Source organism: Podarcis pityusensis, assembly GCF_964106645.2.
Source record: "Podarcis pityusensis genome assembly, chromosome: 9".
In the NCBI taxonomy this organism is placed as follows: domain Eukaryota; kingdom Metazoa; phylum Chordata; class Lepidosauria; order Squamata; family Lacertidae; genus Podarcis; species Podarcis pityusensis.
Window position 1 is genome coordinate 41,052,193 of NC_138034.1, and position 16,442 is coordinate 41,068,634.

General features: G+C 40.8%; 1 protein-coding gene and 1 long non-coding RNA gene across 6 annotated transcripts in view; one reads left to right on the forward strand and one right to left on the reverse strand.

The window, feature by feature from the left end:
- Positions 1–1,572, forward strand: part of LOC308485880 (uncharacterized protein) — a 131,636-nt gene extending 130,064 nt beyond the window's left edge. For all 5 annotated transcript variants that reach the window (XM_081022135.1, XM_081022137.1, XM_081022136.1 and 2 more), the window contains one exon: positions 1,449–1,572. In XM_081022135.1, coding sequence (XP_080878261.1) covers positions 1,449–1,509 — 61 coding nt within the window. In that variant the 3' untranslated portion in view covers positions 1,510–1,572. The remainder of the gene's footprint in view (positions 1–1,448) is intronic.
- An 11,573-nt stretch (positions 1,573–13,145) lies between these two features.
- Positions 13,146–14,932, reverse strand: LOC308485601. The gene is made up of 4 exons (XR_013990646.1): positions 14,862–14,932; positions 14,682–14,736; positions 13,625–13,748; positions 13,146–13,289 (listed from the first exon to the last, which is right to left on the reverse strand). It is a non-coding gene; the product is annotated as an uncharacterized lncRNA (long non-coding RNA).
- Positions 14,933–16,442: the final 1,510 nt, after the last annotated feature.

Below are 16,442 nucleotides of genomic sequence, written 5' to 3' on the forward strand. Positions count from 1 at the left end.
TCTGAGGGAAAGGCTCTGAATCATGCCAGGTATGAGACCCCAGAAAGCAGCCTCCACCATTTTCTCCCTAGAAGTGGGAGGAGGTCAGCAGTGCCTCCTATTCACTGAGAGGCTGCTGTGGAGGCACCATAGGGCGTGCTGAGGAGGAGGCAGATCTGCTGCCCCTGTGGATCCTGCCACAGAAGGCAGTTGTCTCAGTTTGCCTCCATGGACATAGCCAAGAGGGGCAGGGGGGCAGCTTCCCTCCCAATCATTTAAAACAATCGAAATACTTAACTAACTGACCAATCATGTCAGTTCTGCCCAACCCCAACAAAAATCCTGGCTATGCCCTAAGCAGGGGGACTCAGTAAGAGTCCTTTTGCTATGTTCTGAATACCAAAAGATTGCAGGTTTAAACAAATCAGTATGTGCCACTATTAGGGGTGGGAGAGCAATTTGTTCACATATAAAGGCTAACCCACCTAATTTTCACTTTCCAAAGTAACAAGGGGACTGAAATACAGACATCCTTCAAAATTCACACATCTCCGAGTTTTGGAATGCAGTTTTCCAGTCAAATAATGTGCACAAAAATGCATATATTGGTGAAAAAGATATACAAAAACCTTCACTTCCTTTATCCACATCATCAATCAAACTGTTATGCCGGGAATTTTATTAAACTGCAGTAAAATTATTTAAAGTGTCAGAAGTTTGTAAATGGTTACAGATATACTTGTTCTATACTTCCACCTGCTGGTCAATGGAGATGGACAAAAAGAGGCAAAATAAGCATGGCATTGGCAGTATAGGCCATTCTTAATCTTCACGCTGCCTGCTGTCAATATTATTCAATGGAAATCACACATGGAAAGAGATATGTTATGCCTCTTGAGGCCCTGTTCCATAAATAGCACAACAGCAACAAGGGGAAAAAAACCCCTCAGTATTTATATACTGAGAGATAAAGGCAGGGCATTTGATCTTGCTTGTCCCTTTGATGCATATTTCCTTTTGTTGTATGAATCTCAGTGGTGCTTGTCTGTCACTTGACTATTAGAACAAGGCCCTAATTCATCCTTTGCAAAGATCAGACACTTTCCATACCCCACCTAATTTGCCTACTGCACAAAAATGTGTGTAGATAAGCATAGAGAAAAATAATTGAAGCACTGGGAATAGGAGTTTAGTGACTTCATTCACAGCTTCTGTTACGGGATGGGGATCACTGACATATTTATGCAGAGCAATAGACCTGCTCCTTTGCAATCCAAACCTAAGCAGGCTTAGGTGGACTTAAGCATTGATATCAATGGGATTTACTTCCATGTAAGTATGTGTAGGCTTGCAGCTTGAGAGTGTAATTTTAAGCACACTTGGCAATTTTGAATCCCAGAGCTAGAAAGGACTGTTGATGAGTATCACTCAATCACAAAGATTTCTCTCTCTCCCTCTCTCTTTTACAGTGTGACTCAATGCCCAAATGCAACTGTGTGCATCAAAAAGCTAGAAGCAAAAGGAACATAAACTGAAAAGTGGCCATACATCAATTCTGAAGTTAGGAACATGGAAAACTACTTTATACTAGGACAGTCTATTTGTCCATTTGGCTTAGTGCCATCTAGTCTCAACTGGCAGCAGCTCTCTAGGGTCACAGGGAGAGATGAAAATAATTGTGAATTTGTTAATGTTTGGTTTTAGTCCTAATTTGAATTAATGTATTTTTAAGTGGCTTAGATGTTTTCGGTACAAATAGATCAAAAGATAGCATACAAGGTTTTCAACATATCAAATGAATGGTGAATTGTTTTTTTTAAAAACTATTTGCAGTGTCTTCCAAAAAATATATGAATATTCATCAGGAATCAGCAAAGTCTAGTAACATTATCCTACAGAAAAATATAATAATAATTCTAATATGAATATTCTAATATTCTAATTCTATTCTAATTCTAATATGAATATGAATAATAATTCTAATATGAATATTCAGACATTGACATGTCTGAATGTTCTGTGGATGTTCATGTGGATGTTCTGCTATACAATATGGTCTACAAAGGATCGTAATCTCTTCTTCTGATTTGTTGAATAGCCACTACTTTATTCCACTTCCAAACTGAGCTTCCAAAATCCAAACCATGTTTCTGATCTTTCAACTTTCTGCCATGAGGCAAATTCAAGTAAAGCTATGTGACCTCATAAAACTCTTAGAATACAGCCTGGAGCTCAGACTAACCAAGTAAAAGTTTTTTTTTACACTGCCATTGATGGATTGTGCTTAACCAATTAAGCAAAATGCAGAGTGCACCTACTTGATTGTACATAAGACTAAGGGGTGCGACTGATGATATGCTGAATGTATAGCATGAAGCTGCTTCTCCCTTTTTTACTTTTTTCCTAATTACAGGTGTGGGGGCAGGAACCTTCCTGGGAATGCAGCATGCTGTGAAGGGATGCTTAACTCTTTTCTCCCCAGCACAATCAAATCTAAAATCCATTCCACATGATTAGAAATGTGGCAATGGGAAGTTTTGTTCTAAGCACTCTAGCCTTGGGGACGACAATTTTAGGTCCAGTCACACTGGGGAGGGAAGACATAAGTCTCACCTCACCATGTCACATTCCTGGTAAGGATCATCCTGCTTCCCACCCATTTTGGCACCTGTAATTGATAAAACTAAAGTGGGAGAGAGATGCTACATGCAACACATTAAGCATAATATGTAGGTTTTTCCCTTATCAGGACATGCTTCTGGTTAGGATCAGAGTGTAAATGGAATTTAAGTAAAGTCAAGCATACACACGCATATTTAAAAGAGGGATTTTCCCAACCGCTTTGTTGATGTAAGAGTTATAGAAAGTGAACTGCAGAGGTGTCAGTTTCAAAAGTTTTCCTTCTTTCAGCAACTGGCACTACCATGAAAGTTTGCTTCTTCTGAGTGGGTTAGATTAGACAATTGCATAGTATAATGCACAGGCACAGCTCTCTGGTAGAATCTCATTCTGTTTTAGTTTTGAGCAAAAGCTAAGATTTCTTGACAAAACAACTGCATCATCACCTCACAAAGCATCATTTGAAAGCCAGGGGTACTTCGCAGACCCTCCTAGTGTCTCTGTTTTCCAGGGACAGTGCCAGATTTACAGGAGCTGTTCTGGTTTCTGATTTTATTCTGGAACATCCTGCTTTTCCTTAGGTCCCTATTTTCATCAGAGAAATGTTGCAGGGTATGTTTATCTCACACGCATGCACACACACACACACAGAGAGAGAGAGATTCTTGGGGATCACTGTAAGGATGGAACAGTAAATTAGGACTGTTGAGTAAATGATACTTGGAGATGGGAGGCTTTACCAGGGTGAATCAGAAGTAAAGCCATTGGGTCTGGGGCTCAAGTTGAAAGGGGGCCTCTGGATGTTGTTGTTATTTTTTGGCATTTGATAAGTTTCAATACCTGTTTTTATGTGCATCAGACCAAAATGTGACACAAACTCTCAGCTCAGCTGCAAATTGAAGCAAATAAGGAATGTGGTTTGGTAAAAGAAATACTTTTTTTGTTAACTGATACAGATTTTGTCATATTAAAGAGTTTAAAATATTCATAAATATTACTTAAAAGATACTGGTTCTGAAGGCACAAAATGATGAACCACTACTAGCTGCTGGTACTGAATCAAGTATTTTGGCAAGGCAACTACAGCAATGGCTCACTTCTCCAAAAGGGTATGGGGAGAACCACGCTCACAAACGACATGCACTGACCACATAAACTGAATAACAGTGTGGTGCTGAAATTTTATTAAGAGTGATATACATAAAACTGACTTAGGTTGACCACACATGGCTGCAAAATTGCAAGGAGCTTGGTTTCTTAATTTAAAAATAAATTAAAAGATTAGCATTTTGCTACTGAAAGGGCAAAAGCTAAAAAGATTAGCAATTTGCTTTTATAAATTCCGCCAATTAAAAAGCTCTTTCCTGATTATTGTTAACAGGAAACGTCTTTCCTGAATACTTAGAGTGATGTTATCATATTATAGTACAATGAATAGCTAAGGATGCCTTGTGCACGAGTTCTGTGACCTTTGGAGACCTGAGGAGACTCACATACTAGGAGTTCATTAAGTCATGATTAAAGGGTAAAAGCTCACTTGACTGCACAATTCTGGGACTGTAGGCTGTTCCTTGAACAAACATTCTTGGCAAATAGCCCCTTCTCACCAAGTTTCTGTCAGCAAGGGAATAAATGGGTTTTGTTTTGTGTTTTTTCCTCATTTGGGGGGAAATAATGTTGTTCTTCGATCCGAATACACTACACAGCTTCTCTTTTGTGCAAAAGAAAACAACCCTCCTCTCATTTAAACTAATTTATAACTTTTGAGCTGAGATTACAAGCCTGAAAATGTATTTGTTAGGCATTCAGAGATTTAACTGTAACAGCCTCTCTCTAAGTTGTGTTTAAAGCAAAGTTGCCTCCCCCAAATTCATTATAAGATTGATTTGCTCATGTCAAGGGTCCATGGCAGACAAATACAAATACAAAAACCAAAAGAAGTAGTCAAAACTGTATCCAGTCTGAAATGTTCAATTTCAACAATAACCTACTTAGCAGTAAAATCCTAAACATATTTACTCATAAGTAATGTTTATGGAATTTTTGTAAGCAACTTAGAGGCTTTCTTAACAATCAAGCAATTTTGTTAAATAAATCTAATGGGACCCACAGTGCGATTCTAACAATATCTGCTCAGAAGTCCTACTGAATTGAGGGGGTCATTTAAGTGGAGTAGGACTAAAGCCTTATCCCTTAGTAATTGTGTTTAGGATTGGAGCCCTCAGAGGAATCATAGGTGTGTCCACTCAAAAGTAAGTTTCATTCAGTTCATTGAGGCTTACTCCCAGGTAAGGATAGGATTGCATCCATAATGTATTACATGCATATTAGAATTAGTTTTCAAAGGAAGTCATTTTTAATATTTAATCAGGCACAACGTAGCCATTAATAATTGTAGTGAGATGTTATTTACTGACCTTTTAATTGTAACGAAAGCAGAGTAGGTTCCTACTCTTGTGACTCTGGGAAGCTAAGTAGGGTCTTTTGTAGGTGGGGGGCAACAGCAAAGAGATTCTTTCATGCACTGGCTTTTTCCTGACTATGGAAAATAAGTAAACAAATAACATGGTAAATCCCATCCCACATATGCGGTGCCTCCCCTGAATTAGTAACTAATTTAAGAAGAGTATCCATCCAGAACTCCAGCAGGAGAGCCCATTTAGGCAGTGTTGGCTCCAGGTTTTACCAAGGGTGGGGTTGTCCTTGGGCAGGATGCCCTTTTTTCTCCCTGCAGTTGCCCACTTCCTCCTCTTCTGCCAGTCCCCACTATTGCCCAGAGATAAAAAGCAGATGAGTGAACAAAGAAGCAAAGGCTACATTTCCATCTGTGCACTCAATTGTCTGCTGGTACTCTCCCTCTGAGCCAGAGAGACAAAGCCAGTGAGTAAACAAGAGAAGAAGAAGCAGAGCATTCGGTTTCTAGTAGCTAGCAGGTAAAAGGTAAAGGGACCCCTGACCATTAGGTCCAGTCGTGGCCGACTCTGGGGTTGCGGCGCTCATCTCGCTTTATTGGCCAAGGGAGCCGGCGTACAGCTTCCGGGTCATGTGGCCAGCATGACTAAGCCGCTTCTGGCGAACCAGAGCAGCGCACGGAAATGCCGTTTACCTTCCCGCCGGAGCGGTACCTATTTATCTACTTGCACTTTGACGTGCTTTCGAATTGCTAGGTTGGCAGGAGCAGGGACCGAGCAACGGGAGCTCACCCCTTCGCGGGGATTCGAATCACCGACCTTCTGATCAACATGTCCTAAGCTCTGTGGTTTAACCCACAGCGCCACCCACGTCCCTAGCTAGCAGGAGACTCTCTGAATAGGCACGGGCAATAGTACCCAGTGATGCTGTCTCCTTAAACCACCCTCTTCACCTCTGTAAACAGGAGCACATAGTTTAATCAGACGGACAAATTGGCTCTGGATACCACCAATGCTTGGAATTGGGAAGACATGTGAACACACCACTCATGCCACCCCACTGACTGCTATTGTCAATCAGGACTGAGCATGCTCAGTGGCTGTAGAATGCGGACTGACTGTTGTGGGGTGGGAGCAGAGTTGAGTGACTGGTATACTAGACAGCAGCACTCTGCCATGCAATGTTCTGTTATAGATCCTATAGTTCTAAACATCATTCTAAAATGCCTCATAACGTATTATCAATGTCTGAAGAAGCGTACATTTAACATAAGAGCATGCAGCTCTTCATTGGAAGGTTAATCAGTTCATCTTTTATTACTACTGAGATTCTTCTTTGAAGAAGAGGGGGAAAGGCTGGTGATTCCAAACACTTCATAACGGTGTCTGGAGGCCTTGCTCACCAATAAATCAGAATAAAAGCAGAAATGCGTCATGACTCATTGTTTTAATGTTCTGCTTTAATCCCAGTGAGAACTCTTAAACTGAGGATACATCCAGGTCACAGTTGATAGCCTTGAGATGAAGGTAGAGAAATATGCCTTTCTTCCACACGTCCAAACATGCAAAGCTATAGAAGTGCAAAGCAAGGGGGGAAATCCTAAAACATCTGCTTCAGAGAGCAACCACAGTCTCCACTGACATCCATGGAAATTGGCAATGCAATACTTGGCAAGCCTAAACTGACAGAATATCAGATTTGGGACAAGAGTGGATTTACAACCAAGATGAACTGCAGTATAACATTTCCACAGTATCCCCTAATTAGCTATTGTGCAAGAGGTGGAAAATTAGGATTAGTTTGCCACTCTTCTCAGAGCAAACTGTTAGAGTCAAAATATATGCTATATACAGTCCAAAATATATGCTACTTTGAAATAAGTATAATTTATTGGGGTCAGAGCCTAAAACAAATTAAGGATATGAATGTTTATTGAATGAATGTCAAATTAAGGATAAAATGCTGATAGTGATTTAAGGCTGCAGCTACGTGTTATAATATTCCTACCTCCTTCCATCTGAGCACAATGCTTTCTTTTATCCAGTAAGCTAGGGATAGCCAATGGAGTGCCCTCTGGATGTTGTTGGACTCCACTTCCCATCATCCTCAGCCAGCGTGACCATGGTCAGGGATGATGGGAGTTGTAGACCAGCAACATCTGCAGGGCACCATGTTGGGTACCCCTACTGTAAGCAGCTGTGAGTGATTTATGGTTGAGCAGAAATCCAGCAAGAGGAGTGGGGTGGTTTAACCCTTCCCTTCTCAGCTTTGTCTTCTCAAAATCATGCACACACCCTAATAATTTTTCTGCGAAGAGGTGAAACATATAGAGTCCCCCCATAAGTTCTTTATGGGGTTTGCACAGGCCCAATTCCCAGGGAATGGTGCCCCATGAATTGATGTTGAATTACTTAGCAGGTGACCATAGGAAGTTGATTTTGCTTGGTCAAGGAACCATCAGGAGCTGCATTCAATTGTTGCAAGCTGAACGGCTTTCTCCAAGAAGGGATTAAGAAAGACTGTGTTTGCTATCAGATAAGTTCTCTGCTCACTGAATTATCTTTTGACATATATTTATTTTTAATTAATTGTGTTATAATGATATTATATATATTATATATTAATATATATATTATATAATTGTGTTATAGTGATATTATTATTATTTTGATTATGGTTATTGGACTTAGCCTGTTTATTTTCTGTAAACTGCTTTGAGCACAAGTATAACTGTGTGAAGCTATGATATAACCTGACTGTCACCACAGATGGACAAATCAGTTAACTACATAACATAGTTTCCTAAATTACAGAATAATAGGCATGTGAGTTAACTTCTAGGCCACTTAGGTGGTAGATGTGTGAGACAGGCAAACAGATTTCACCTTGTGCTTCTCCCCTTCTTTCATGTATATATTCTGTCTGTCAAAAAGAGATTAGATCGAAACAAGCCAATCTTACGTCTAGCTTGGAGAGGGGGAAGTTAGGTCTCTGTTTTGCCCAACTATGCATTCCTCTGAGCAATCTTTCCAATTCATGAGCTTTGTGCGATTCTCCATGAACCTTAAAATGAAGTTATGTAAACAAAGGATTATCTATGATGGTGGCAGGCAAGCAAATAGTCCACCAATAGGAGTAGGGGGGAAATGACATCAGCAAACTTAGGAACCAGCCATTTTGGCACAGTCCCTTTATAGTTGGGGAGCTTTTTCTTTTTCTTTCAAAGTGGACAAATGCAAAAGCAGTGCAAGTCTTATGAATCAACAGACACAAGTTTGCACTGTGGAAAATTATACTGTAGACAAGTTCCTAAGTCTGCTGCCTTTCCACACTGGTCCTACTTAGCCCTTTCAGCAGATAATAGAAGCCATTGTAATTTGTGGTTTGTGTAACCTTCTATTTTTCATTACTCTTTACCTTTCAAGAACTTGAACTAGGGATAAAGAGTTGCTAGATTAACCATACCATTCTCGTTTTCACCAAGACCCTTTCGTTCGGTAATCCTCACTTTTTTTTATTCTCCTCTTCGTGACTGACTGTTAAGCATCTTAGGCTGACATACACAGTCTTTCCAGGTGTCTTCCATCCATGCACCACTGTCCAGACCCAGACCTTCTTGGGTTCAGTGGGTGACTCCATCATGTGACCCCAGGCCACATCCCGTGTGAAAATTCCACAACATTTTACTTAATCTTGTAACCTTCAGGTGTAACCTTTTGCAGTAACATTCCAGTAGAATATTGTAAATGGAATGGACTGAGACCATTGTAGTGCTTGAGAAAACCAAAGGTAATATTATCTGCTATAAATAATTGGGTAAGAAGCTGATCCATTCCACATCATATATTGTATTCATTGTTCCTCTCTATAGCATCTACTCAGAGTTTCTTCACATTAAAGTTTGTACCTCATTAAAGATGTACAACCTTTCCCACAATTAGTCCGGAAAGAAGGATCATTTTATTTCTCCCTCCTCTTAATCAACTTCTGCCAAGACATGATTACCAAATATAGAGGGAATTATTTTGTTCTGTGAAATTTGCTAATTGCAGAGCATGCTTACCCTACACCTCAGTGAAACTTGAAGGCATTACAACATTCTTAGGTAGGTAGATTAAAGACTATGTCTGAAAGGGTCTCTCAAGTGCTAGCAAGGAATTAACCTGCTTGTACATGAAGATACAAAATTATAGCCACAAGGTATGTCAGCATTTAAAGTATATCATAACATAGTTAAAATAATTTCATCTTGGTATTATAATTGATAAGTCAAGAGAGCAAAGTCAGAATTTGGACCTCATGAATAGATGAAGTTTTTTTCATCGTTTTTATGTACTGTTCATTATAAAAAATATCACATAGAAAGCTTTATGATGATGGCTCAATAGCAGGGGTGCCAATTTGATTAAAATATTGGGGGGCTGGTAAGCCCAGGCCTGCATAATCAGTCACAGGACATGGCGTGCACACACCCCATTTAAATGGGAATTCCCTTCAACTTGGGGAGGGGGGATCAACTATTTTATTGGGGAGGCTAAAGGGACCTCAGCCTCCAGGGAGTTGGCTCCTATTCTCAACAGGCATCTGACAATAAAATAAATTGGGTTGGTCCTTGTATACTTGCTCAGAACTTGAAGCAAATTCCACCGGCTCCTAAGAAAATATGGGGGAAATGACGCAAGGAAGTATGGGAAGTTCTCTTACTTTTTTTCCTTGTAGAAACCCAACATGTCCCTTGACAACCCACTTTTGAAAGTTTCCTCCTGCTAATAATAGTAAACAACCTCAGTCATCTGTTCTCCTTCAGCTCCATAGCAAGACCCAGGAGCAGGGAGCATGATGGGACAGTGCCATGGAGCCCCCCTCCCAAAAGCAACATACTGTAGCTGTTGGGAGGGTGGCTTTGCAGTATTCATTCATTCATTTATATACAGTGGTACCTCGGGTTAAGTACTTAATTTGTTCCGGAGGTCCGTTCTTAACCTGAAACTGTTCTTAACCTGAAGCACCACTTTAGCTAATGTGGCCTCCTGCTTCTGCTGCGCCGCCGGAGCCCAATTTCTGTTCTTATCCTGAAGCAAAGTTCTTAACCTGAAGCACTATTTCTGGATTAGCGGAGTGTGTAACCTGAAGCATATGTAACCTGAAGCGCATGTAACCTGAGGTACCACTGTACCTCCAGCAAGGTCAAGGTGGCACACGTACTTCCCCTCCTCTCTCCCCCCATTTTATCCTCACAACAACCCTGTGAGGTAATTTAGGCTGAGAGTGAGTGACTGGCCCAAGGTCACCCAGTGAGTTTCATGGTCAAGGGGGGATTTGAGCCCTGCTCTCCCAGGTCCTGGCCCAATACATTATTGCCCACACATCAGTCATTCCTGCTTGACCACCCATTTCCTTCAGACTCTACTTTTCAGGTCACTCTGTACATTGTTTCACTCCCTTCAGCCAACCTGTCTCTTGGCTGGTGTTCTGAGTACTCTTCCCTCCCTCTTCATGGTGCTCAGCCCTTTATGCCATGAGGTTTCTTCAGAATTTCCTCTCTGATTAGCTACCTCTTGCCTTAACTGCCTGCCTCCTTGGCTCTTCAGCTGCCCTGAGAAAATATAGAACCCTGGCTATTTTCCCTGCAAGGTTTGCTTTATTTTACAGTCTTTATGGTAATAAATGGGTCAAATGACAAATACTTATCTTGACCTTTGGTTGAACAAATGCTTTCCCAATCTCCAAAGTCCGGCAGGGGCTGGTGGAAGCTGGGAGATATAAAGCAGTCCTTGTAGCACACCTTTAGAAGTTTATCACTTCGGAAATCAGCAATAGGGAGAATGGGAAATTCTGCTCTTTGAATCCTGTTATTAGATGTATTATGCACTGCTGTGTTAATAGTTCTCTCTTTCAACAAGTTCCTCATTAAACCACTATGCAGGGCATTGATTTTCTACACCAGCGCTTCCATTTCCGCACTACATAATTTGGGTTTTCTCAACCATTGTGAGGATCCAGCCAGAATCAGTAACCCTCAGTGGCGGAAATCTAAAACAAGGAGGAAAGTATAAGAGGGAGGTTTTATACTTGGCTATTGATAGGAACAGGTTGCCGGGGGTAGAGGGGCGAGTTGCAATGAAGCAAGGAGCTTTTTCTGCACACTTCCTTGTAGGATGAACATGAAGCTAACCATTCAACGTGATAATTGGATAGGTTTGAAATTTCCTGGACACATATGGAATTCGTCTGTTGGAAATAGCGGGTGTATGACAACCCATGTTGGAAGTGTTGTTTTTTGGCGAATTTGCCCCCTTCCCCACAAAAGCTCAACTTTTATATCTGGATTTTCATTTTTTGAAATATGGCAACCCTGTAATTGGATGACATGTTGGCTGCCTGGTGGCCTGCAATGCACATTAAATTTGCACAATTGATATTTTTTTTGCAAAGATAGGTGGAGCTAGCGTGCTTGTCCCCACTGCCCTCCCTTGTGTGTAAGTAGATATATGAAGAATAGTAATTTGTACCATTGAGTTAATTACAGGACAGTTGTGGTGGTCCTCACAGTCCCAACACACCACAACCCCCTGCAGATTTTGATGGTACTTCTTTCCGTGCATCAGTGGTGCAGTTTTGTCTATGTAAGCACTAGCAGGGGAAGATGTGGGTTGATATAAATATATAGTTAGGAAGGCAGTAGAAGAAAAAGTGCTAGGCAATTCAACTAGCAGTGTTTTCATTGTCATGAAGTATGTACATTCCCTTTCCTGTCTGTCAGAAAACTTGTGAAGCAGAACTTGGACAGACTGGAAATTCATCAAATGTGAACCAAAGTCAGTATCTTTTTTAAGCAATCAATCAATCAATCAATCAATCAATCAATCAATCCAGACATTACTTTCATACAATGTGGCAAAATGTTCTCCAGAGATAAAGAGTCAACATCAGTTGTCAGTAGGAAAACTATTGCTGCTCATACCCTTTTCAGTGCCTGTTAAAAATATTTTTGTTTCGACAAGCCTACCCAGATATTTAGAATGCTGGTGTGTTTTAAATTTATTGCTGGTTTTAACTTCTTTTTTAAATGTTTTAATTGATTTTTTTATTGTTAATAATCTTGCTGGGTTTTTTTGTAAATGGCTTTGAGGGTTTTCTACAATCAAGTGGTAGATAAATCTTATGAAATAACTAGATAATTACAATGTTTTCAGCTGCTGCTATATCCAAGACATTTCAAATGTGTGATTTGGAAGAGATAAATAGAGAGTGTTTGATCTGCCTGTAGCAGAGCATGACAATAGAAAGTGAGATTAAAGAAGTAGGTAGGGTAGCAAAAGCCAAAATATATATAATTACATGGTGGTTGTGTTATCCTCATAGCTAAGACTTCCAGGATAGAATTTACAAGGGTACTGGGAAGTGTTAGTTTACATTTCTCTACATTCTATATCAGAACTTAGCATATTCTGTACATAATGATACTAATTGACTGTGAAAATCTACCACTAATTAAAGGGGAAAGGCAAAACGGATTCTGCAATAGCCACTGCCTTCCCACAGTCCCTCAGTCCGGACTTTCTTATATCCTCTATTTTTCAGAGTATCCCTGCTATATATATATATATATATATATATATACACACACACACACACACACACACACACATTGAGGAAGGGGAAAGTGTTGGAAGGCAGTGATTTGAAGGAGAATGTCTTATGAACAACAGAGAATTAATGGAGGTTCAGGATGCATTGAACAACAATGTGGATGAGCCCTAAGTTTTTAAAACAGCTGCTCTAATGAGTTTCATATTGGAAAAAGTAAACACGCTCTTCTGCTAAAGGCTAACATTACGTTCTGATGTTTATAAGCATCTACCCCATCTCCAAATGTACAATTTGGTGCATCTTCTGTCATGGGTAAGTTTCGTACTTGCCAGCTTCAAAATCATCAAGCACAAAACCGCAAGAGAGGCAGCACATGCACCAAAGCGTTGATGAAAAATATAATAAATCAGAGCTGTAACCCAAATTATTTTATTTTAAGGGCATGTAATTAACAAAATATCCATGGCAATATCTTTAATACAGCAGATGCTCCCAAACTCAGCGGGCTTCTTATTATGGTATGGTAGAAAGCCTGGATCAAAGCCTCTTTCTCCATTGGCACTTCCTTTGCTCCAACTACTGCAGGCACAGTGTCTGCTAATGATAGACAGGTCAGTTAATCTCTAGTCTGTGCAGTTTTGCATGTTTTCATTCATACGACTGTGCCTTCCTGTTTCTACATTTATCTGTATATCAAAAAATGCAAATCTAAATGGTATTTATATCACTGCATGCATGCATTCTCAATGCATTTGGTTACATTTTCGAGCCAATAATTATATTGTAAAATTCAGAGAAATACAAAATCAGAAGGATAAGTAAAATTCTATTAGAATATTAGTCCAAGATGTGCAAATCATTTAAAAATGATTCATTAAAAAATGCAGACTAAATGCAATTGTCCTCCATCTCTAATGTCCAGCAATGAATATAGCTCCAAAATTTCAGCTGGTACAAAAAACTATTGCACAGTTAGCAACTAACAGAAGTCAGTGCTGTCATATTCCACTTATATTAATACCTTGTTCCACAGTTTCTGAACAAAATTCAGTGTGCTAGTTTAGACATTGAAAATCCTCAGTTGTTTGGGCTTTGGGTATCATGGAGGCTGTTGCAGATACCATCTTCTTTAGATGTCTGATTTGCTATACACAAGAAGCAGAGAATCTAATGAAACAAAAGTTTCCATCAAAGGCATACTGTCTTATGCATACAACCTGTCTTTTGAGCATGTTTCAGTCACTGGCATTCTGATGACTCTTTCAAAATATACCAGCTGTTTAACTTTAATCCTCAAAAATGTGTCCTAGGCAATTGTTATAAATACAGAGCATCAGTTGACATGCTTAGAACCTTAATCTTAAGCACACACACAGATACAGGCAGCTTGATCCTGCGCATGTTTACTGAGATGCAAGTTCTACTGAATTTGATGATATTAACTCCCAATCAAATTTGCAAAGAATTGAAGTATAAATGTTGGAAGAACCCCATTTTCCTTCGTTCTTTGTATGTAGGAAAATGGCATGTGTGGTCAAATGGTAAGTGTAAAAAATTTAAAGGCAGGCTTGCATTTCTCTACACAAAGCCTTTCTCCAAAATCTAGCACCACAACGCCTTATTTTAAATTTTTAAAAACTAAGGAAATATTTTAGAATTTCAGTATCATTATAGTGAGACTCTTTAATGGCATATTTGGTTGCAATTTAGACAAATTATCTCACAATCATTACTATAATTAATACATATACTATACATATACTATACATTACTATAATTAATCTATTGTTTTGTTTTTCTTTCCAGTCACTTTTATGGGCAAGTGACCATTTTTACAGAATGACAGGTTATATATTTGATTATTATAAAAATGCCACTTTTTGCTATGTCAGTTCTTTAAAATCAGTTGAGTAAAATGGAAAGGGTATATTATTATTATTTTTAAAAAAAGAACACACAACCAGTGCAGGTGTTGCTATGATACTGCTACTTTTTTCAAATGCTTACTGTAATTCTACACACTTTTCTTGCAAAGAAGATTGGACTAAATGCCAGAAGGTCCCAGATTCATATCCCACCTAAGCCATGAATCACAGTGTGGCTTTGAGCAAGTCATGACCTCAGTTTATCTATCTGCAAAATAGGTATATTATCCATCACATTGGGTGGATGGTACATGCTATTGTGAAGAAGAGAAGTGGTGCAAAGAGAAAAGAAGATAAATTTCTTAACAAGAACAAATTGAAAGCTAGGGATACCTGCTGAAAAGTCTCTGAGTTTCTTTCTTTCCCCTTTCTTTATGGCTACAGCAGTAACAGTGGAATTGGGGAGTGGGATCTAAAATTAGAGAGTTGGGGGTGGCAGCAGACTTCCTAAGAGCAAATCGTAGGCAAGTCTGACCGGGAGCCAACTAAATCCTCTCTATATTTATCATACAGTAGGTATGATGAACTCAATTCTCAAGTATCTGTGACCGAGCAAGTGGCGCATACAGTAAAACTAGCATCTGGTTTCATAGGTCTTCACCAAACATATCACTGAATTAATATGATGCATCCCCTGCCAAGAATCTGCAGTATGCTGTTAAAGGCCAACGTGTCCGTGTGTAAAGCCTGATAAAAATAAAAGCAAAGAGGTTGATAGCTGCCAGAACAACACATGAAAGGGGCCAGGTTTTACTTGGTGTTTTGTCTTTCTAAACCCCCTTGTCTATAGCACAAGAAGTAAGAAATGGCAACCGGATGAATGGTGCTGGCATCCTGTAACATCCCAAACACTGTGCCTGTAAGTAGGAATCCTAGTATGCTTGAAACTTTTTCTGCTCAGTTTATTGTGCAATTCACGTGCACATTTCACCACCACTACCAGCTCTTTTCGTTGCACATAATTTGCCAGTTTTTCCACAAAAGTAGTGCTTCAGTTGTGAGGTGACTGCAGTTTCTGAATAGGCAGAGGGCAAGACCAGAAAAGGGTTTACCTAGAAATGGAGGGTACAAATGAGTGAGTGAGTGAGTGAGTGAGTGAATATTTGTATCTGGGGAAATATGATACAGCAGAAGCATTGCTGCTGCTGTTGTGAATTTTCACGTTGTATAATTCTAGAGTGGAAAAGCTCATCTAGCTACAGTGGTGCCTCGCAAGACGAAATTAATTGGTTCCGCAAGTTTTTTCTTCTTGCGAGTTTTTCGTCTTGCGAAGCACGGTTTCCCATAGGAATGCATTGAAAATCAATTAATGCGTTCCTAGGGAAACCGCTTGCCAGGCTGGCGGTGCGGAGAAGGGCTTTTCTCCCCACCGCAAGCCTTCAGGACAGGTACGGGAACAGAGGGGAAGGCGCGCAGCGCTTTCCCTCTGTTCCCGGGGCTTGCGTGGGAGGAGGGTTTTTCCTCCGCACCGCCAACATTCAGAACAGCATTCTGAATGTTGGCGGTGGGAAGGAAAACCCTCCTCCCACCCCAAGTCTTCAGGAAAGCCATCCGAAGCTGGGCGGCGGGAGGAGGCGTTCCCCCCCCCCCGCCCGGCATCGGAGCTTCGTTCCAATGCCGGGCGGGGGGAGGAGGCGTTCCCCCCCCCACCCGGCATCGGAGCTTCGTTCCGATGCCGGGCGGGGGGGGGAGGCGTTCCACCCCCCCCGCCCGGCATCGGAGCTTCGTTCCGATGCCGGGCGGGGGGAGGAGGCGTCCCCCCCCGCCCGGCATCGGAGCTTCGTTCCGATGCCGGGCGGGGGGAGAAGGCGTCCCCCCCCTGCCCGGCATCGGAGCTTCGTTCCGATGCCGGGCGGGGGGAGGAGGCGTTCCCCCCCGCCCTGCATCGGAGCTTCGTTCCGATGCCGGGCGGGG